Source organism: Lethenteron reissneri, chromosome 20 (assembly GCF_015708825.2).
Source record: "Lethenteron reissneri isolate LAM-NWPU_2019-01 chromosome 20, ASM1570882v1, whole genome shotgun sequence".
NCBI classification, from domain to species: Eukaryota; Metazoa; Chordata; class Hyperoartia; order Petromyzontiformes; family Petromyzontidae; genus Lethenteron; species Lethenteron reissneri.
This window is the reverse complement of record NC_083798.1, coordinates 1,653,847-1,677,113: the sequence shown is the minus strand read 5'-3', so window position 1 is coordinate 1,677,113 and position 23,267 is coordinate 1,653,847. Positions and strand designations below refer to the sequence as shown.

The 23,267-nt window shown below is 45.4% G+C and overlaps 1 protein-coding gene across 2 annotated transcripts in view; it reads right to left on the bottom strand.

The window, feature by feature from the left end:
• Positions 1–22,307, bottom strand: part of LOC133344577 (KAT8 regulatory NSL complex subunit 1-like protein) — a 44,041-nt gene extending 21,734 nt beyond the window's left edge. The window contains exon 1 of one of the 2 annotated variants that reach the window (XM_061554574.1): positions 20,918–22,307. In XM_061554574.1, coding sequence (XP_061410558.1) covers positions 20,918–21,567 — 650 coding nt within the window. In that variant the 5' untranslated portion in view covers positions 21,568–22,307. The remainder of the gene's footprint in view (positions 1–20,917) is intronic. The other variant, XM_061554573.1, reaches the window with a different exon arrangement.
• Between the last annotated feature and the right edge of the window lie 960 nt (positions 22,308–23,267).

Genomic DNA, 23,267 nt, shown 5'->3' with positions numbered 1-23,267 from the left:
CACTAAGCAAATGCACAGCAAAATAAAAAAAGTTATCTTTTGGAAAGTTGCCAACAGTGTAAGAAGACATTGCTTGATCTGTGAAACAACATAACAATGATATGTATATTAATTGGTTAATTGCGATGTAATAATACTTTTGCTAGTTTACAGTGTGAGTCGATTGTGCAGACCTCACATTCTGCCAGGGAACCGGTAATCTGCACCAACGCCGCTGGACATTTTACAGCACTGAAATCTAAGGAATACGTTCTGTAATTTGTAAAACAAAATTGCCGTAAAATAAATCATTAACCTATGCAACAACCTTATAATCAGCGTAAAGTTGAACAAAACAGCAAACTATCGCGATAAAGATGTTGCTTAAATATGCGGTGAAAGCCGATCAACTTGAACAACTTTGGGGAAAAGCTAAATGTTTGTTAACTTTATTTTCAATAAAATGGTACAGGTAACAAGAGCGTGATTCTGGGTGGGGGTGGCAGTCGATGTTGCGTCGACAGTGGGGGACGCAACCATGTGGGGACAGCCCCCCCCTCCTAACCCCCCTGAGAAATAACATTATAGAGCCCTTCATTTATTTAATCCCAAAGCTTCAATTCACAGCCGTATAATTATCATGATTGGTCACCAGCCGTCTGTCTTTCTGACAGACCTGTTCTTCACCTGAGGACGGCTGCTTGCGTTGTGACCGAAACGTCGTAAGAATGATTTTATTATGTTTTATTTTTATTATTTTATTATTTCCATTCTACGTGACTTTACCGAAAGAACCAAGAAGATCCTGTGCACGTGTCTAGGAAGTGCGCCGCACAACCCGTGTTGGTTGTGCGGCGTGACAGCCGAACGCGCTGCGATGCCGTCAGAACGTCGCGTCAGGCGGAGTCGCCCCCTGGTGGCGGCGGTGGCGCATCGGCCACAGCGGCCTCGCTCGCACGTACCCGACGACGACGACGGGAGGAGGTGGTGACGAAAATATTTGTCGATGTTGATTTGATTTCGATTTAAAGCTTTCGTGACTGCAGGGATTCATCTTCTTGGTTCTTTCGGTAAAGTCACGTAGAAGGGAAGTAATAAAATAATAAAATATAATAAAATTCTCACGACGTTTCGGCCACAACGCAAGCAGCCGTCCTCAGGTCTGAATGGGAAAGACAGCGCCATTCAGACGCTGTCTTTCCGACAGCCCTGTTCTTCACCCGAGGACGGCTGCTTGCGTTGTGGCCGAAACGTCGTGAGAATTATTTTATTATGTTTTATTTTTATTATTTTATTACTTCCCTTCGACGTGACTTTACCGAAAGAACCAAGAAGATGTTGAATTGTTTTTATTTGCCTGTTGGTCAACGATGACTGCGAGTGGACCAAGTTCACCGAGAATTTGGAACGGCAGTGCACTTGGGAAGAACACAAATGCCAAATGGATGTACGTGGATATGAAAAGATTTACCGCGTTCAATAATTGGCTGACCTGATTGATACATTTTAATAACAAAAGCGTGTCTGACTAAACGCTTGACTGTTTTAGTCGACTGGACCAAGAGAGTGGGCTACGTGAAATCTCCCGGCGATGACTCGACTACATCTCCACAGGTTGCCGTCGACTCAACTGGAACGATGAAACATGCCGACCGAATTAGCACAAGAAGAGTCCCGTTCGCCTCTGCTTTCAACAACGAATGTACTGTCGCGGGAAATGATAGCGTCGCTGGTATACACACATGACACTCACTTCCACATAGGTTCAGCAACGGAGCTATATTCGGATCTGTTAACGACAGGAAGAGGCTTCAACATAAGGCACCAAATCACAAACGGGTACACACTTCCAGTGGCAAGTCAGACGTTTAAATATTCAATGTCGTTTATATAACGACAGCCACTTGGACATCTTAGACCTCGTCTCTCATGAAACGAACTCAATGATCCCCACAGGCATTGAGCAGTCTCGGCAACACAGAACTGTACTACTGGGCAGTAAAAATAAAATAGTCCCCTGCTTCTAAATATATCACTTCCACTAATCTGCAGCGCTGCCTTGGTTATTTCAAATAGCCAACTGTAGTTTGATTCCAAACGGACTTGAATATGCTGCTGCACAACTTACTGGAATCAAAACGAGTCCATTTCACAGCAAACACTTATATTAGCCATTACATTTGGCAATAGGCAGGCTTGCACAATTATTCTCAAACATATATTTAGAAAGCCCTTTAAATTAAAGGCCAGGCATGAAGAACCGTGACATGTTTATGAACGCAAGTGCACATGCGGCTAACAAAGAGTCTTTAACGAATGAGAAAGGTTGTAAAAGTTACCAAACTACAGTAGTTTTACTGTTCGTTATAAATTAACTGCCGAAAAGAAAATAATAATACAAGTTGGCCAGATAGTTGCCGTTCTCAGTGGAAATAAATTAAAAGACGCTGCCCACATTTCCAGTGCGCTTTTTTATGAACAGTGTAGGGCACAACGTGATGAGAAGTACTATTTTTAAATCCGAATTCTACCAAATACCTGGAGTGCTGTACCACATGCATCCCAATTAAATGGCACAACCACCCGTGTAAGGCGACGTTTCCACGGCAATTAGACTTTATACCAATCCCATGCTGAGCCAGTCCGCATTAGTCTACGCTGTACTATCCCAAAGTTAGTTTATTTTTTTACAAGTACAACATTTTCCACCGTGGCTTCCCACCCCCAACTCCCCCGTGCCCTCCCAAACACAGCTCTGAAGTTGATCGTCAGTACAAGAGGCTCCAATGGCCGTGTTACCATGTTTCTGCGTTGACCCTGTGACTTCATGACTGTCTGAGGGTGGTACGGAAAAAATGTTGTGGCTCCCCGAGGAAGGCAAGTCGAGCGGTCCCAGTTGAAGTGTGCCGCATGGCCCACTTGGAGCCGTTGGGGTCTAGTACGGACGGACGGCTGCTGATATTCTGATCTGCTGGAAATGTGAAAAAAGCTTTGTAGCTCAATGGATTCCTCCACTATAAATGCATATTATTACGTAAATGTGTTTACGATTCTGTTTATGAATTCCCTGCTTGTCCATCTTATCAGAAACAGTTTTCTCAAGCGTCTGTCATCTGTCAAAATTATTCCTGGACCCTTTAACCGTCTTACCTGTTCTAGCTATGTTCTTGGTTCTTTCGGTAAAGTCACGTAAAAAAAAAAATTATGTTAAATTTTAAATAATAAAAATTAAATTATAAATTGAAAATAATAAAAGCAAAAACCAACGATAAAAATAGTAAAATAAAATGTACATTTAAAATGAAATAAAAATTGGAAATAATAAAAGCAAAAAACCCACGACGTTTCGATCGCAACACAAGCGGTCTTCATCAAGCAGAGAGAAGACTGCTTTGTGTTGCGATCGAAATGTCGTGGGTTTTTTGCTTTAATTATTTCCTAATTTTTATTTTATTTTATTATTTTTATCGTAGGTTTTTTTGCTTTTAGTATTTTCAATTGATTTTTTTTTTCTATTTACGTGACTTTACCGAAAGAACCAAGAATATTAATTCCTGCAGTCACAAAAGCTTTAAGTCAGAACCTGTTCTTGCTGTTATCAATCCACAGTGACATTGAACCATCTCCAACGTTACTCTGCGATTTTCACGACTTGATTTTTGTTCTTTCATTCCCATTTCAAAATGTCCCATTGCCCTGTTCAAACATTTCGACCACCTTCTGCAGCCCTCCTCTTTAATACTGACCATTAGCACCGTCATTGTCCAAAGTTATCTTGTAGAATTCCACCTGCCACTGAACGACCTCATTTCTTCTTCACAGTCCAAAAACTGACATCTTGCCTACGCCTGCCTCTTCCACAAGCTGCATTCCAATCCATCACCGCAAAGTGTCCAATCTCTCTCCATTATCAGTTCCTCCAGATGACTGCACTTCATCCACCTCTTCCTGCCTGTAGTCTGAGATGGGCATGTGCACTTGAATGCTAATGACAGGAAGTGACGTGGCACTCAGTCAGTCGTATGATTTACGGATGCCCTGCGGGAGGGTTCCTGTGTGGCAGATGCCGGTTTCTCTGTGACGGGGGAATGCGTGGCGTTGAAGAGCAGCACAGGCTGAGCTTGGCGGTGGGTTTTGAATTGAAACGTCGACATAACAATTACAAGAATCCTTCCCCTTGGCCGAGCCATGGAGCAGCCTGCGCTCGGGAAGGTCTTCGTCTCAATGTTTGCGAGAGAGACGAAGTAAAACCCACACTGATGCACACACGGCCACACACTTTCGGACGCAACTCCAGCTTCCTGTGAGCAGGGCCCGAAGGGACCACGGGACTCATGGGAACGGACTGTGGCACGGGATTCGGCTCAATGCCAGGATTGAGAGAATGTGCTTGCCCTCGTCTGTATTATGACGAGAAATTAATCAAGGATTAACGCTGATTTAATAAGAGATAATTTCAAGCACAGCACTCTCATAACTTCTGCGAAAATCACAGGGAAAATAAAAAGGCGAGCTCAATGTTTTATGAATATCAATAAGAGAATAAAGCTTCCACAGTGCCTTTCATATAAAATCATCAATAAGTGCTTTATAACATCATCAAAACATACAACTATGACTAACAGTGTAAACAGGAAACGTCAATAAAACGTTGAACTGCTCAAACACAACCTGTACCAATCAAGAAAATGCAGAATTAACCAAGTAGGTTACTATACATTATTTAAAACACCAATGAACACAAATTTCCTGACCGACTTGAATGAGTTCTATATTTTACAGCTACATTAACAGTCCACTCCTAGTGTTGCAAACCAAACACACACACACGAGCCTTTAAAACACTGCAGCTCTGCTTCTGCAAACTCACAATCCAATCCATTATCAGTACTTAACCTTGTATCTTGCACCAAGCACTTGATAAATATGACAGCTATAACGTTGGTATAAGGTACTACCTTGAGATTTTATCCTTGAGTGAATCCAAATGCACACCAGCATCAACATAGGAAACCCTTTTCAATGCCATCATCGTCTGAGATAGCAGATTGTTGAGATAAGGACATGCCTAGCCATTTCAAAAAGTTAAACCAACGTTTAAAACGTATAAACTGAACACATTCTTCAATAACGCTGTGTTGAGTTGGTTGTTGTTCTGTGCTTGTGCACCGTGGCTTGTGCAACACCACCACACAATTTGTTTGAACCGAGCCTTCCTGAATTTAAGAGAAAGTGATATGGTATGACAATATTATAAAGGGCAAGTACCCAATTATCACAGTATACTTTCAGCACTTTACAAGACACTGCATCAGAGTCGGTCTGCATGCTGGTGCATCTGCACCCGACTGCAGGCACCGTTTACCTGACAAACAAGTCGCGGAAAATCCAATTGTAGATGGATTCTCGTGTTCTTAGGTCTCGGCTTGTTTTCTTTATCCAATTTGAACAAAGGTACAATATGGAATAAAAATCTAAAACCATTTCGCTTTTCCATCGTTCGGTCTTAACTTGCACTTTTATTTCAATCAACTTAAGAAAACACACAATAAGTGCCTAGTCATGCTTCACGATTTAGTAAATGGCTATACAGTATTGTACCCGATATGTACCGTCAATCCAGAGACTACCTCGAACCCTTCGCTTCGTTCCCTGTTGATGTGTATTCGGAGGACTGGGGCCAGAGTACATAACACACGGCAATCACCCTTATGTCATAATTTTGGTTGAAGATAATACTTTTTGTAACTGAGTGAATATGACAATTCCGATATTGAGCATCATAAAGTCGTGAGAAATCTTACCAGTCGTCAGTACCACTCGTAAGAGTATCGTGAAATTGTGCCCGACAGGTTGTAGTTGCATGCCTCCAAACGTGCCATATACTTAGGCCACTCATTAAATTTTGTATGGCGGCTTGGAATTTGACCGCAGCAGTGTTAGCTCAGCACCCCTGGCATAACACTTGCTTCATAAGCCACAAGGCTACCTCCTCCACGTTGAACATGACTTGAAACCAATATATTCTGCCCATATACTCGTGATCAGCCAAACTTGAGACTATTACCCTCGGGCAAAAGAATTCCAGATTCCATTTGGCTACATTTCAACAAAAAAAACCTCCCACTGCACAACCAATTTCTGCACCGAGGATGCAAAGAAACATTGTGTACAGCATTCGTGTTCTGCTCTCTATCAAACTATACCCGTTGCGCAAATTTTACATGAGACAAAACAGTCCATGTGCTTGCTTTGCTACCTCTTTGGCTCTTTTAGTCCAATGTGGCATTTTGCTTTACAACTGCAAAATGTATTGGGATAATGCACAGATGTTGATGCTACACCAACTTAAACTGGCATGCACACACTAATCTGATAACACACAGGGACAACGTGATTGCTTTGTGTGTGGCTATTATGGGTATGGTTGTCTTTGTGAACATTTTTGGGAGCGGCAGTTGCGTTGGCGAGTGCACTGTGCTAGAAGGTGTATTTTTTTATCAATATATGAGGCTGACCTCTACCTCTTATGAAATGTAAACGAAGGCTGAAAGAGAGATATTTTCTGTTGGCCTGGTTCTCTCTCAGGACACCTCTAGAAGGCCGAGGCTTGATGGACATCTGGAGTAATTTGCACGTTTTGTACACACACCTACACAAGAACCATTCCAGCTCAATGTATTGCAAAAGCAATCTCAAAAGCACCTTGCTAAATTACATCTTGTTTATGTGCGTGCCATGTAACTAGAGGAACCAATCTTGTAAAGTGTTTATAGTATGGGTTTATGTAATATTGTATTTCCCGGCAAATTCATTGTATTGCCTGTTTTAGTAAATAAGTCAATTCCTGAATGGAAGCAACATGTTCACTTTACGCAAGTGCACATATTATTTTATATTTAGATATGAATGTGCAGATATAACATTTCCAACTGTTGAGTGTGGAATAAACCGACTGGAGCGCACAGCAATCTGCCACTGAGTATCAGCATCTTTATTTAGACTGCAGTAGGAATCCGATGAGCTCGGAAGCTCTTTGTCAGATGCCCAGTAAATCAGCCGAGGCGCCCCCCGTCGTTCCTGCAGGTCTCTGTAGTCAGGCGATTCTTGATTTGGTCTTTTCACAGCCATGATAAATTCACTGCCGGATGAAGACCTCCCCAAGTCGCCTCCATTGTTCATGGTCACCTGCTCTTGAGCTTCTCATCAGTCCATCTCTGCAGTCTCTTCTTGGGTACCTTTCCTCCTCTGACTGCCACTCATTAATCTGCGTATACGTTTTCGAGTACACGTGTTCCCCTCCATCTCTTCTTGTAATCCCAAGTGTGCATCAACCATCGGTCAGTCACAAAAGTACGTATGCATGTTGAACTTCTTTCGCACCGTACGCAGCTAACCGTGCTAATTGGAGGTGCGAAAATGTATTAAACACAAAGGGCAAGTCAGGCAAGGAGATCCTCCCATCAAGAGCGTTCTCAGCAAAGTGAGAAGTTATTACAACAATAAATGGTAACAAAGCACAGGTAATTATTAAAGAACTAAACAAAGAAGGCAGCCAAGTGGAACTAAAGATAAATATAAGCCAAGTGATCAGTGCGCACTAAACCTGGACTCGACACAAACTGTTATCAATCTGGCAACTGATATGTCAAAACTCAAGATTTTTCCCATAATGCAATTTATATTAACCGTTTGAAGCAATGTTTTATACAAATTACGCCAACTAAAATGAAATGGTAAAATAGTTTATAACACATTACCACGTTACTAAATCGTTTTATCAATTACTTGAATGTGGGGTCACGTGGGAAGCATTGGAATCCAACATTTTACTCACAACGGTCATGATGTTTTGATCCGGTTGTGAAATATCATGGGATAAGTCTAGCGTTAAGGTCTAGCCAGTAGGTAGGCATATGATCGTTAATAAACTGCTTCATTTACCGTCACAAATTATATTTTCCACATTTGGTAGTATTTGCTTATGATGCTTTCATCATAAGCAAACACTGCCAAATGTGGATAATATAAACAAGTTAGCCGACACATATTAAAACATTTGAACATGAAATCACTTTGGAATTGCTTCATACATACATAATTACGCGTAATTATATTGAAAGTATAATGCAACTGCATGCCTAAAAAGTTACAAAGTGCAGGGTGATTGAAATAAGACTGTATTGCATTTATTCAAACCTATTGACCAAAATGATGTTATGTTAAAATAATCACTGTAAACGTGGCATGCACTGGTGACCCATATGTTCACCAAGAAGGGAATTTAATTTACACGTGGTTAAAAAGTGATATCTTGTGAGCACTTCAAAAACAACTATCGTGACAATGTATTCATCGCGGTTGTATATAACCATTCAAAAATGATGAACCCAAGTAGATGGACTTTATTTATTGAATGGCATTACCAAACTAACAAACCGAGTTACTGATGTAATGACTCAGATTCAAACGGATTCTTCCCCTCAACATGCATACATGTAATAGTATGCCTAAAAATAGTGTATGACTCATAGGTACATATAATCTGGTACTTCGACAGTCCAAATATCCGTATCACGAGAGCATAAATGCAAAAAAAAAAGAATTTATTTAGGAATCAAAGTGTGACCCCGAATCGTGGCAATTCATAGTCTCTTGGGGGGAAATGTTACATCCAAATTAGTTAAACGCAGCGGCTCTCAGTGACCGTTCTGGGGTGCTGGGAGGGAACCGCACACGTAATTATGGGGTTCGGAATGGTGAAAGCTCTGCAATGGGGGGGGGGAGGCAAACAACGGTGATGCAGGGTCTATAGAGCACCTACCACCCACGTTCACTGGTCAACACATGCAGCCCTTGCTCATTGACAAGCATAAAGTGCCACTCGCTACGATGCCGTGAAAAATGGAGGGTCCCTCCACTCAAGAGGGTCTTTTGTCCAAAACGGAGTTGACATTAATTGAAATGTAAAAACTTCAAACTCGATGTTGCAAATATTTCTCGAAACAGGAACATTATTAGGAGCGCTAATTTTATTCAAAAGTTTAACTGTCAGAGTTTTTTTTTAATGGAGCCATATCCCAACTCGGCACCCCAAGGCCCCACTGTCTCTATCGAGCAAACGCGCTTCAAATCGAAACTTGTTGCTACTCACGACCATGTGATACACATCATCCGAGATGTGACGTCAACGCTCACAGAATTGCACAACACGCCAGCCACAGCAGTGCTGCTTATCCAACTAGCTAAAGTAGCATATGCTACGGGCCCCACACTTTCAAGGGCCCCACGCTAAACGCTTTCAAGCTATCAATTCCGGTGCAGTGATTCTGCATTTGCTCTATTACGATAGTACTATACCGCCTTTTACTTTTATGAACGACTGGGTGTTGAAGGTTAGCGATTTGTCGCATTATCTGGCTGTATAGTAAATGAAAATTTTTAATTATTTTACTATGCAAGTAAAACATTAACGTGTTTTAATGTGTTTTTTTTTATTTAGGGCCCTTTATAACATATGCTACAGGCCCCACACTAGCTTAGTCCGGCACTGAGCCACAGTACCCTACAGTCTCTCCTCCTCCTCCCCCTCCCCACTCCCCCCTCGCCTTCTTGATTCCTCTTCCTTCCCCCCTCTCCCAATTTCCTTTGTCTCACTTCCTTAATGGCCACCACCATACCTCTTCTTAAAAACTGCATTTAGCACAGCATGTAAATAACCGGACACTGCATAGCATTGTGACGAAATATTTACCCGGAATGCAACTGGGTTTTTATAAAGCCCTCTCCTTGGTCAAATACAAAGACATTAATGTTGTATCGTCACATTACAAAGCACGATACTTCAATAAATTCCCAACAACCCTTGTGTTCTACATACAAACCTATGCAAGGTAGAGTCGTGGTGCAGCGATGAGCAGATTGAGATAGAAACCCAGCCATCTGAGTTGTATTCCTGACCACAGTTAACGTGAGTGATGAGGGCTACCAGCCAAATCCTCTAAACGCACGTTTATAAATGTGGAAAGAAGAACCAGAGGACCCGGAAAAAAATCCGCACGACCACAGGGAAGAGTCATGCAAACCCTAAATATACAGCAGAAGCATCAGGGTCGAGATAGAACCCACGACCTCCTGTATACTAAGTGACGGAGTTAACATTTCGCCCCCCGTGGCAGTCCTAAACCGGTCCTGGGCCCTCTTCGCCAGCGTGGTGAATGATGGTCAATTAACCTCCATGACCAATCAAGTGTCGGGAAGCCATCATCCAGCAGTGGATTAAGAAAGGGCTGTGAATATTTGTTTTCTGACCAAGCAGTGTGACACCAGTTTGAGATGGGTATGGAGGAGAAATAAAAAGTGTTGTCAATCTGTAATAGTGGCCTATAGTGCCTCGACTGTGAAACGACTACCAGGCACGTACGTGATGGTTTACTTCCTAAGACATTTCAAAAAAACAATTGCAAACTACTGATTGTATTCCACTTCTTTTGTATTGTTTCTCATTTTTATTGTGTGTACAAGCTTGACACCATTAGAAAAAAAACATAACATGAGCATAGAAATTCTATCAAATGTAAATAATGCATTCTTACATGCACAATCCGAAACACGCATCAAGATAAAAAAAAAACATCTATTGTATTGCATCATTACATGCCTAATAACTGCTGTATGTGTATGTATATTGAACTTCATTCACACCGTGCATAGCCAACCATGCTTATCGATAGTAGTCGAGTAATAGCTATTCATCATCTATATGATCATACTAAATGGTCGTCGCTATGAGTGAATCAGACTCATTGTAATCACCAACTTTTTTGTGGTCGATCACTCAGACCTTTTTAAAAATGGGCCCAAACAGCCTGCGTTTTGAAGGCAGGAAACCCCTGACAAGCCACACACACACAGACACCCAAACACCCACACACCCACACACCATCGTGCGGCGCTTTCAGATGCGCTGCTGCGGCTGTCTGCAATGAACTTCCTTCCGATATTAGGAAGCCACTGGAGCTATCCACTTAAATCTAGATTGAAAATTTTTGTGTTTAGTTTGCTGTCCTTCCCCCACTCCTCCGATTATCATGGTTGGCTACGTACGGTGGGAATTAAGTTCAACATACACACACGTACGTACATGATGCTGATGAAATCACGGAGCTCTACTTGCTACAACTGATGCACGAAGCCGCTGCCCGGGAGGTATTTATAGGAGCTCAATACCCACAGCCACAACACGAACTTAGGGCCTCAACACTGACCCACAGCCTCAACACTGACCCACAGCCACAACACCAAACCACAGCCTCAACACGAACGCAGGGCCTCAACATGGAACCACAGCCTCAACACTGACCCATAGCCTCAACATGGACCCACAGCCTCAACACTGAATCACAGCCTCAACACTGACTGTGTTATTAGAAGCACCAGGCACTTTTTCAAATCAAGTTTCATCACTTTATTGTAAAAACACATCTTAAAACTCCGAAATCAAAAGTCGCAAAAAAATAAATATCTGAAAAAAATACCTAAAATTAAGCGCTATAAATGGTTGAAGCACCACAACATGGAAAAGAATATGTCAGGCAGCAATCGGAGCGGAATAGTGCGCACCCTGCCGTAGTGGCGACAGTGCTTCACGGGCCGTCCACATTCGGCTCCTTCAGTCTTGGAAGCGATGAACCCGAAGAGTCACAATTTGATTTTGGCACAACGTCTTTTTGACGTTTCCATTGAACCCCAAGAATCAGACAACCACTTCAGTTTGCCAATTCTCACTAATTCCAATGAACACAATACATTCCAGCCGACTTTGTTCGGTTTAAATATTAGGGACGCAATGATGCATCGATTAAAATGTATTTATTACACTAACAATACATGAATCGTGCTGGTAAGAATGTAATAATTTCCATTGCTATATGTTGTATATTGTATCATGTGATCCACACAGCAACTATATACGAAAAGAGGTCCTCATTTTGTAGCTGCTCACCCCAAGCTATGAATGCCCTGATAGTGGCATTGTCGTGGTGCTAATTGTTTTTTTACCCTTCTATCTGGCAACAAAACTGAAACCTTTTTACAAGGAGTCATGTTTGCATAGACCGCAATACCTGCAGTCATAATACAAACAAAAGACATAACTCTGATAATGTGCACTGTCCTTGAAGTTTATTGGTCCACACCCGAGACAGCTTTCCTTAGAGCCTAGTCTCACATGGGTTTGACCAGATGACGCCAAAAGGTGCTGTTCGCCTTTTGGCGTCATCTGGTCTCACACTGGTGACACCAGGCCCTAAAGAAGGCCGTCTCTGGTGGAGAGCAATCAGTTTCAAAGACAATGCCATATATTATATTTATCAGGGCATGTTTTGTTTGCATGTTCACCACAAGTATGTGTGGTAATACAGACTTGATTCCTTAGGTTCATATTTGGTGTTTGAACATGTTAACACCTGTTTGATTGCCAGAAAGGATCAAATCTAGTCTTATTTTTTCACAGCTTCCATATGCACCACAGTGGAAACTAAGATCCCTCCGAGTGGGGTTTTATTCAAGTTTAAATATTTCACGAATTATTTATCCTTCATTTTACTGAAGCTCCCTCTCCTGTACATTCAGCCAAATGCCCCATAGATTAGAGCATTCACAGATATGCCCTTCAGGCTCGTGATGACGACAAGTACTGTAATTGGTATCGACAGAGTGAGTAAACGAGCAGTCACACGCCATGGCTCTCTGTCGGCGGTGGGGTGAGAGGAGCCGCCAAGGCCTGCTCCCATGAAGGCGACCGCACTCTGTAAGCGCGACGGTCTCGTGAGAATGTGACAGCAATGCAGGAAGTATGCTGTCCGTGTCCGGTCACACAGAGACGCAGACGGTATATGAATGTTTACCATTTTTTTAAGTGCGTCATGAACGAATATTAGAGAAGAAGAGAATCATCACTTGGCCAGTCGCTCAGGTATGGGGGAAGAGACACAGTCTCCGTTAAAGCACCTCAATAATACAAGTTATTCGTTTACTGCTCTGTCAAACCATTGCTTAATGAAGGCCTTCCCACACTGTGTCCATACTTCACCATGCTGGTCAAGGGGGGTGAGGTGCAGAATCCAGGAAGGGTTCACAGATATCATCTGCCACTAGTTTTCACTGTTCCGGCAAATTGAATTCAGGTCACCAGTGTTAAAGCGCTGCGATAACAATATACACCACTGCCAGTCCACCCACGGCACACAAAGGATGGTCCGCAAATAGCGCCACAACACATTATGGAGGAGAAATCATTGTTCCACCTTATCTGCAACACTGGAAGGATCAGGACAGTGAACTGTCTTTAATCTATCTAAAGTAGGCAATGTCATCCATACCATTCTCTCATTGGAGACTAACCTGTTTTGGGGGTTTATACCTTATTTCCTCATGTTATGCTGACGAGCACCTATATTAACCATCAAACTGTTTATTTATCATCTGTCTGTCACTCAATTGATCTTTGAATTTGTGAGCATGTGCAGACAGGTAGCAAAAAGTGAATTCAATGGATCCGCAAAAAATGGGATTCACTTATTAAAATAGGACTACGACTGTAATCAGTTGAATATACTGTATTTTGTTTGGCTTAAAATCTAAAACGAAAAAAAACCTTTAAGGTGTTTAATTAGGCGATATAATGTAGCGTAAATGTATAACTGTAACGGCTAACATTTGATCCTGCTCAGCCAATCAGAATGTATTAAGGGACCAGGCGAATTTAATCAGATTAACATAGATCGGAGTCAGATGCCACTGGGATCTGATTTGAGTAGTCGTACTCGATACCATACAGCCACAGTGGTTAAATCGTTTCTGACGCGGACAAATGAAGAAACGCCAACTGAAACTGCAATTTCTAGAGACTCGTACGCCAACCACTAACAATGAGACACATTGTTCGGTGATACTGCATTGGCGATGGTGCACAACCACAAACACATTCATCAATACTCTTTGGTTTTTTCGATGAAGTCACGTAGGTAAAAAATCTAATCAAATAAATGAAAACAACTAAATTAAATCACGACGTTTCGGGCGCAACACAAGCGTCCTTCTTCAGGTGGGGACAACGTAGCGAAAGCACAAACGCTTAAGCGTGTGTCAAATCTAGAACATTCATCAGTAGCATTGCCCGAACAGTAAATTATATATTAGGTGACGTTTTGGGCAATGACCCTTCTTCATTGCATGTTCCTACTAAACCTCATAGCACACAACAAATTATAGTCCTAAAAGCTAAATGCTTCACCTATTAACATCATCCGTCACGCACAAACGGCCCGATGAATATATTCGCGTATGCCCCATTTTTCACATTATTTTTTACATTTATTATACTTTGATAGTAGCTGTTGTAAGTGCCAACGAAGGGCAAGGCTGATAAAGGTCAAACAATGTGGAAGCTACAATCCAGAGCTATTCGCTGGGGGCAGCCGCATGCCCAGCCCCTCCAGAAGCACAATCAGCTGACCGCCTGCCTGTCATCATTCTGGCTGCAATTCTACGTGTTACCCTACAACTGCATCGCATATCATGCGTGTTGTTTATACTTTTTCCCACGTATTTTAAAGCAAAAGTTGGGTGTACGTCCTATAACCCCGTAGAGGTGTGTGGCCAAATTGACACCAGGCACAAGTTTGTGGAGCATCTTAATTTGCGGAGCGTCTTACAACCTAGAGAATAGGGTGATAAAAAGTAGCTTTAGGAATGCTCCCAAGCTTTTGTAAAATGGGTCAGTGACACACACTGCGATATATTTCGCAACCCCAATAGACAAACTGAAACATTTTCACATGCATGTCATTTTTGTTTTTATATTCAACTCGTTTTAAACGTATTCCTTTTGCAGCGACTACACTTAGCTGAATAAGGAGTTAACTTTAAGTCATTACGGATTAGGCTCTTCCTTCGAACACACCAGCTTAAACGCTTGCAGAAGTGTTTCGTAAATTAATTTCAGATCATTGTTTTGTAACTGTGCCACGGCCATCAGTTAGTGAAGATAGGTCCACCAATGGGAATGCCCTACCAACACAAGTGACACCACCAGGGACGAACTGCAGGGTATTCTATTAACATATTTACCCCCCACCACCACATCCCATATTAGGATGAGAGGCTTTCATCGTTTCCAGCTTGAACATACTCTCAAGAGACTGTACAGCCAAGCCAAGCACAAGTAACAAAGCTTAATAGTTCACTAGTTACAAAGTTTTGCCATTAAAAGAACAATCACTCACATTACACCATCTGTTATATATGGGACTTTTGATCTTGAGTATCACGTATTTTCTCGTGTTCACTGGTGTCGGCGATAATGGAATAACCTTGCTACACACTTGAGAACTCATTTATTCAAGGGTGCCGGCTCAATGACCAGGCATCATCTCAGTCTCTGAGCAACCCAGCCACCTCAGGACTATTAGGTTCTTGAAAGCCGAGCAGGCCCCAGTCTCTCCGTCCAAGGTAACTGGAACATGCACGAGGTTCGTACCCCTTTTAAAGTACACGTTTACGATTTGTTATTCTATCCTGGTGTGTTATTGCATCTTCATCAGAGGTTACCAAGAATCGACCAAAAATAACCCATTGTTTAAAAAACCTTACCAATGGCAAGGTGACACCAAAGTGCATTGTGAATATTTAGACGATAACCGCAAATGCAAATGCATTGCCGAGGTATGGAGTGAAGGCGCAGCCAAGTCTCGCTGCACAGACATTGGTGGTGTGTGCTGCACCCAGTGCAAATAGTTTTCAGTGCAAAATGACATACATTCATTCACGTGGCTCAGAGGAATCCCATTGCCAGGAGTAAAAGGCTATGACTGTGTTGAAGCCATCCTTTGTACAGCATTATTATTTTATTGATTTATTAAGTGCAATAACAATAACTTGCATGTTTGTCAGAAATTTGCCAAATGAACCGAGCGACTTGTGATTTTTTTCAAGGAACGCTAAACACTACAGCGGGAGAGTAACACCCACATACTCGCTCAGCAGGTGCGAACAGTGAGGGGCGGAAGAAGACTTGCACAGAAACATGGTGGGAGGACTCACTATTATGTGGACGGAATTCAAATTCACACTTCACACACAAGACCATTTTACCAGCATCACCCATCCTCAGAAGCAAAAACCAACGAAATTAAACAAGAACACTGGCAAAATATGAAACTCATCCACAGACGATCTATCCAATACAGAACTGGAACTCAAACTACGGCCACACGCCAGCATAATGAAAACACAGGAAAAAGCTGCACGGGCTGATTATCATGAGTGTTGTAACACATTTGGAACTGAAAATGAAAATCCGCATAGCAATGCGAATTACTGTATACTTTGAAGCGAGGTAAGGATACTCCATGGGGTAGTCTGATCAAGCAAAGATCACACAATGGACACGCGGCTCAACAGGAATGTATACCACAAAAACAAGCAAATAGTATTTATGGAACATCACCTCTTAAACGCACCATGACCATCATAGGGCAATAGCAATGAACTGCCAAAACACTATTTATGGCGCAGGATTTTATACAGAATTCGTATTGCTCCACGACAGGTCACGTGGACTCCCGGTACCTGTGTGGTGCACAAAAATGGCTTCACGAAGACTGGCAGCAGTGGCAATAAACTTCTCAATCAGCAGTCGTGCCAGTTATGGCAAACCGTCAGCAAACACTGCACCTACTATTTCTCAACTGCTCCTTGACCAAGAATGGTGAGGATTACATACATATCAAGTTGTATTGACCCACCGAGCCAATCACGTGCAAAAACACCCTTCCACCCTCGCGGCCAAGTACAAAGTGCAGAGCACGAGAGGTGAAAGTACCAAAACGGTGCAATGCTCCTCTCACGGTACACTCCCACTCGAGATGGGGAAATACTGTACACCAAAACTTTGAATTGACAGAGAATTATTGTTATCAAATAGATAAATACACACCACTTGACGTGGAAAATACGCGTCAATTCATGTTCACTTCGACAATTAAAAGGACGTTTTAACACTTCCTGCAGCTTGTCCAAACATCACCAAAGGTATTTTTTATGCAAAGTGGTCTCCATTAAAGCGGCGTGTATCAACAGGGTCATGAAACGGAGTACTGAAACAGCAGTCTGTCCTTCACAGGACACAGCAGCCTCCATCACAGTCAGCTCTGAGCTCCACTAACTACCCTGCCCATAGGCCCCGTTAACAACAAGCACTCGAAACATCAAACACTGCGGCCGGTACACATTTAAAAACACACAGCTCAAGAAATATTGCATTACAAAATACAAATAACGTCTAGAATTTCGTTTTGAACAGTTTTTTTTAATTGGAGATTTTTTTCAACAGAGTAACGACGACACCACACAATAACATGTGCTGCTTATGCAACCGCCGTGGTGTTGTGCAATCACAAATGTGGCAGTGGTCGCTCTCTCTCTCTCCTCAGAAGGTGCTGGAACAATTTCCCGTGAGATTCAGGGAAACACCCAGAACTCAAAGCTTGAGCGAGCCCAGGACCTCACGGGTGCGCTGCCACGATGCGGTCCAAACCAGCCACGAATATTAGTCCCATTGGCTGGACTATGAACTCAGAACCACTTTCGGGGAGTAAATACTTTATTTCAGAATCGTCTAAATATATATTGGAGGAATCCGATGAGCTAGCAAGCAGTTTTTTCACATGTCCAGTAGGGGATGGGTTAAAACGATACAACGATAGGGGTGAAAAGTATAGGAAAGATAAACAAATTACTTTAAAATATATACAAATTCAAATAAACTATGTTTATCTTAGCAGGTAAAAGACCACTGAACCATTATGTACTTGACGAATACGAATTAATTAAGTTAGAACCCATTCATTTCAGATGATCACACAATTGGCACACCAAGAAAGTGTAACGAATTTGACGTCACCTCAGGTGGTAACGAAAAGTGGTACATCTGGTCTGGGCGCATGGACCACATGAACATGGGTGGCACTGTGCTCTTTGAAATGTTGTGCATTCCAACTCCAGTCAGCGGTAAACCAAGTCCACCATCAGTCTGGGGTCGATAAAATAGGTGTCATGTTGTGGTAATTCAACAGTGGCCATCCGATAAACCAACTCGGCCTCACACCACGGGAATGTGGAATTTGCTCCACTGGCTTCGGGTGGTCACGCTCCTTCCATTGTGCCTTTGATCAGTGAGTCACTTCTGAGTTTGACACTCGACAACACAAGGACCTCTGTGGGCCCCCCCCCCCCCAAGCGCTCAGATGCAAGACCTCGGAGGTGCGGCGAGTCGAGTGCTCTAACAGTGGATGTTTGGAGACGTTTTAGAGGAAAAACACAATCACCGCGTGTTTCTCTACAATCGTGAGCTACCTTGAACAAAACAAATATACTCGTAAACCTAATTTCCCCGTGAGCTCCCATGAACTGTGTAATTTGTACACATGTGGTGTGAATGTCCATTAAAGTGGCTATATTTATTACATTTTCGTGACTTCAACCTCTAACATCAACAAGCGTGCCGAACGGAAAATACTAATTTGTGGGGGGTTTTCTGCAATAATACACAAACATCAAGGTCATCGGGTCATCATAGCCAACGTCACTCGTGTCACCAAAATGCACCATCACTTCCTCCCATTTGCTAAAATCTGCAACTATCGCACAGTTAACATCCGACCTCAAACGTCTTTTCTTTGAGCATCAAGCTTTCGTGTCAGGCTTTTAAGGTCTTCCCTTTGGTGGCACCCCAATGACCACCTCTCAGTCATGTGCCCTCCAGCCTGTACACGTGCCCCACCCATCCCAACCCTCCTCTTCCTCCTCATACATACACAACTCCTCCTCCCCCCCCTCTTGCCACAATATACTCTAAACTTATCCGATCCTGATATGAAATGCCTGGCATTCTCTGCGCGCATCTGCATTCGTAAGCCAGACGATTAGTTATTTTGTTAAAGTCCAACTTTCTCACGCGAATGGTATAACACGCATTTCCCCTGCCTAAAACAACCAGTCCTAGTTCAACCATTGTTGACTTCTCTCCTCTTCTAAAGTGTTTTATATAGCACGTAAAAAAACACCCCAAGCCAACACAAAGAAATTGATCTCATTCTCACAACCTCCCCTACTATACACGTTACACTACCCACACGTACAAAGCCTTCTGCTTACTCCACACATCCTACCCCCTCTTGCATCCATCTTAAAGCCCCGGTGGTGTCCTGTCACAGCACCTAAATATGTCCAAACCCACAATGACAACAGGGCCTGGCTAAAAAACCTGCAACATTGCGTATGCTCATTCAGACTCTGGGGTGCGGATGACCAATTGTAAGCCCATGGGGGAGGCCTGCACTTTGTACTCCACCAACTGTTTTGGTAACAACAAAAACATAACTCCAGCAGCACAACAAACACAATGGGTGACACTCACCTGGTTAAACAGAATAAACATATACCGTGATAACCTACACACACTGTCACATACACACTGTCACATACACACTGTCACAGACACACTGTCACAGACACACACACTTGGCACACAGCAATGTACAGTGACTGTCACTGAACACACCGACACAAATGATTCATGAACACAACTAACATCTGTACCGTGTAACATATGAAATAAACAGCTCATCGGCCCCTTCCTGCTGAAATGAATACACCCTAAATTTAAATCCAAACAGTAGTCATCACATCTGGTGTCTCTCCTCCCAAGCACACATAAAAGCTTGTGGTATGTGCATAAAATGTATTTTTTCAAAGACTTGACACCCAGGTTAAATCAGTGGGCAACAACTACACGTGTGTTTTTAAAAGCTAAATGGTTTTAATGAGTGGTGTATGGCCTCATGCGCACACACACACACACATCAGACAAACATGGGATTACAGTATCGCGTTGTGCATCGCACTGGGCCAAATCCCCACACCCACTGCGAGAACCATTCCCCCAACAAGGAGGCAACAAATACAAACGAAATCAGTCGCAGTGTGTGTGGGGGTCTGACACTCCACACACTACTACTAGCATGCGATTAACATGCAAGTGGCTGTCAACTACTGCATATAAACCAGTGACAGCAGCGACAGATAGGGGGGGGGATACGCTTATGGAAAGCATGCCCCTGTCCAAAGAGTTGCAATACCAGGGTGTCATTTTGGGGGGTTTATGGGTGGAATGTTTAAATTAAATCGTGCCACATTTGCGGCAAGTCCGAGGAGTCCTCCTCTACAGAATGGGCTTCAGAGACCGAGCTAGCCATGCCCATCGCTCGTTTCCAGGCTTTGGGAGTGATTCTTGCGATACAAACTCTGGCCCGATCCCATCCAGAGGCACGCTGGTCAACAGGTCCCATAAAGGTCCACCACTGCGAGGGTTGAAGCTCCTCCGAGCAACAATGGGATTCAATCAATGATACAACAATGCTCTGCAGTTCGTTTCCCGAGCAGACGGGCAACCATCAAGGCGATGCGGTGTCGCAGAGGCAGACATATAGGGGCATGGAGAGAGACAATGTCACACAGACACACACTGACACATAGGGACATGCACAGAGACACACACTGACACACAGGGACATGCACACAGACACACACTGACATACAGGGACATGCACACAGACACACACTGACACACAGGGACATGCACAGAGAGACACACTGACACACACATACACACAGGGACATGCACAGAGACAATGTCACAGACACACCGATACACAGAGGGACATGCACAGAGACACCGTCACACAGACACACACATTGGCACAAAGAGAGACGCTCCTGTGACAGCCACAGAGACACTCACACACAGAGACACATTCACTCTCCCACACACACGCATGCACACACATGGTGACGCACAAGAGACACGGGTACTCACAAGGCCGAGCGAGGCTGTTCGGGCTGCTGCTGCTGTTGCTGTTGTTGTTGATCGTGGTGGTGTTGGTGATGGTGTTGGTGGTGGTGGGCCCGGCCCATCCACGCCCCCACGCCGAGGTCGCCAACCCAGGCGCCACCACCACCACCACCGCCGCTGCGGCTACCCTGGTGGTGGTGGTCGTCGTCGCAACAGACGTCGCTCTCGTCGTTGTCCACCTCCTCGGTGTCCGTGTCGCCACCCGAGCTGCTCTCCGTGGCGTCCGAGTCCAGCGCCCTCTCCACGTGCCGCAGCGCGGCCGCCAGGCTCCTGGGCACGCGGCCCAGCTCCCCGGCCACACCACGCGGGGCCATCGCGGCCGCCGCGTCCACGGCTCGGGGCGGCCGCTGCTGCTGTAGCTGTAGCTGTAGCTGCTGCTGTACAGGAGGAGGAGGTAGTGGAGGAGGTGGTGGTGGTGATGATGGAGGCTGCTGCTGCTGCTCGGCCAGGAGGTCGCGCAGCTGCTGCCGCGCGTGGCTCTCGGTCGCCTCCGCCTGGGCGAGGCGCAGGCGCTGGGCGAGGCGCCGGGCTCGCTGCTCCAGAGCCACGAGCCTCTGCACCGACGACTGCAGCACGGCGGCCCGGGGGGGGGAGGAGGAGGAGGAGGCGGCCATGGGACAACCCCCCGGCGGGGCCCGGCCACGGGGCGGCTCCCCGGCGGCCGTGGAGGCCGGCGCGGCGCGGCCACGGTGCGAGGCCACGGCGGGGAGGCCCCCCCCGCCCCCCGCGGGGCCCGGGGCCACTGCTGCTGCTGCTGCCGACGACGCCGCTCCTCTTGCTACCGTCGTCGATTCCGAAGGGCGCCCGGTCGCATCGTCAGCTCCCACACAGCCACACGAGCAGCCGACGCACAGCGCCGATGGACGATCGCGGTCGTCAACCCAGCGACCCACGTCGCCGCGCGCAAGCGGGGACCTTACCCGGTCAGACGACGACACAAGCAGCCAACAACAACAACAACACCACCCACCCACCCGCCCGCTCGGTCGGTCGCCCCAACACCCACGCAGCCACCTCCACCCCGGGGAGGCGGCGGCAGCAGCAGCTGTAGCCCGGCACGCACGGGAGGGAGGGCACTGGGGGTGGTGGTGGTGGTGGGGGGTGTTTAGGCGGCGTGAGAACGCCGTGAGAACGGCCCCGCGCCGCCTGCCCGTGGGCCGCACGGCCGCCCCGCTCGCATTGTCGCGCGGAGTAAAAAAAACCACCGTGCGGGCGGGTGGTTTTTTTTACTCCGTGAGCGCCGCCGCTGCTCACAGCCCGAGCCGCCGCCTCCTCCTCCTCGTGCCGCTCCTCCTCCTCCTGCTGCCGCTCGAGCGCCGCGAACAAAGATAGCGAGAGCCGCGCCGCCAACTCTCGCGAGAGCAGCAACGGCAGCGAGAGCGCCCCGCTCCCACGCAGCCCCCCCCCACAGCCTTTCACACACCCCCCTGCCCCCATCGCTACGCGTGACGTCACGAGCCCCACCCCATCCTCCAACACTCCCCCCCCTCCCCCCACGTGTTACGTCACGAGCCCCACCCCATCCTCCAACACTCCCCTCACCCTCCCCCACGCGTTACGTCCCGGGCCACGCCCCTTTCGCACGCCCCGTCCCCCAACGTCTCCACCCTCCACCCCCCCCCTCCTCCCCGCGCCCCGCCCCATCCCCCCCCACCCCGCCCAGCACGTGCTGTCGGTGTCAAGGCGTTCGTTATTGACGACGTTTCGGGCAATGGCCATTCGGTCTATAAAGACGAAACCACTGCCCCCCCCCACAACGTCGTTGACGAGTGTGTCGAGTCTTTGTTGAGTGTGCCACTGCACCACTCACCGACCCAGCAGCGGCACAGCTAAAGCTCTTTCGATGCAGGGATGCCCAGGCGTCTTCCGTGTGTTCACACGAGGGGCTTTTTTACGCACGGTGCGAAAGATGTTCAACATACATATAATACGTAGATTCCAACGGAGTACATTTGTATATTTTTTTTCAATTTGCCAAATGTGTACCATGACGCTGGCACACACCGCGATGGCGTGCTCTTGCCAGTGACATCACGGGATCTTTAATGTCCACCGTGGCCCGTATTTGAATGGCAAATACCCACCGCAGTATTAACCAGGGCGGCGGCTGGAATCACACCACAGACTTCTGCAACGAGCGGGCCTGTCACCGCCCCAAGTCTCAAGGGGTGGAAGGATGATTCGATTAATTGACAAATACCGTATCGACTTTTTCTGGCTCACAGCAAGTACTGGCATCGGTAATCCGGTGCGTAGCGTGCAGAATGTATCTAGATTCCTCTCCAGTCTACACAGTCTACACAGTCCTGCCGTG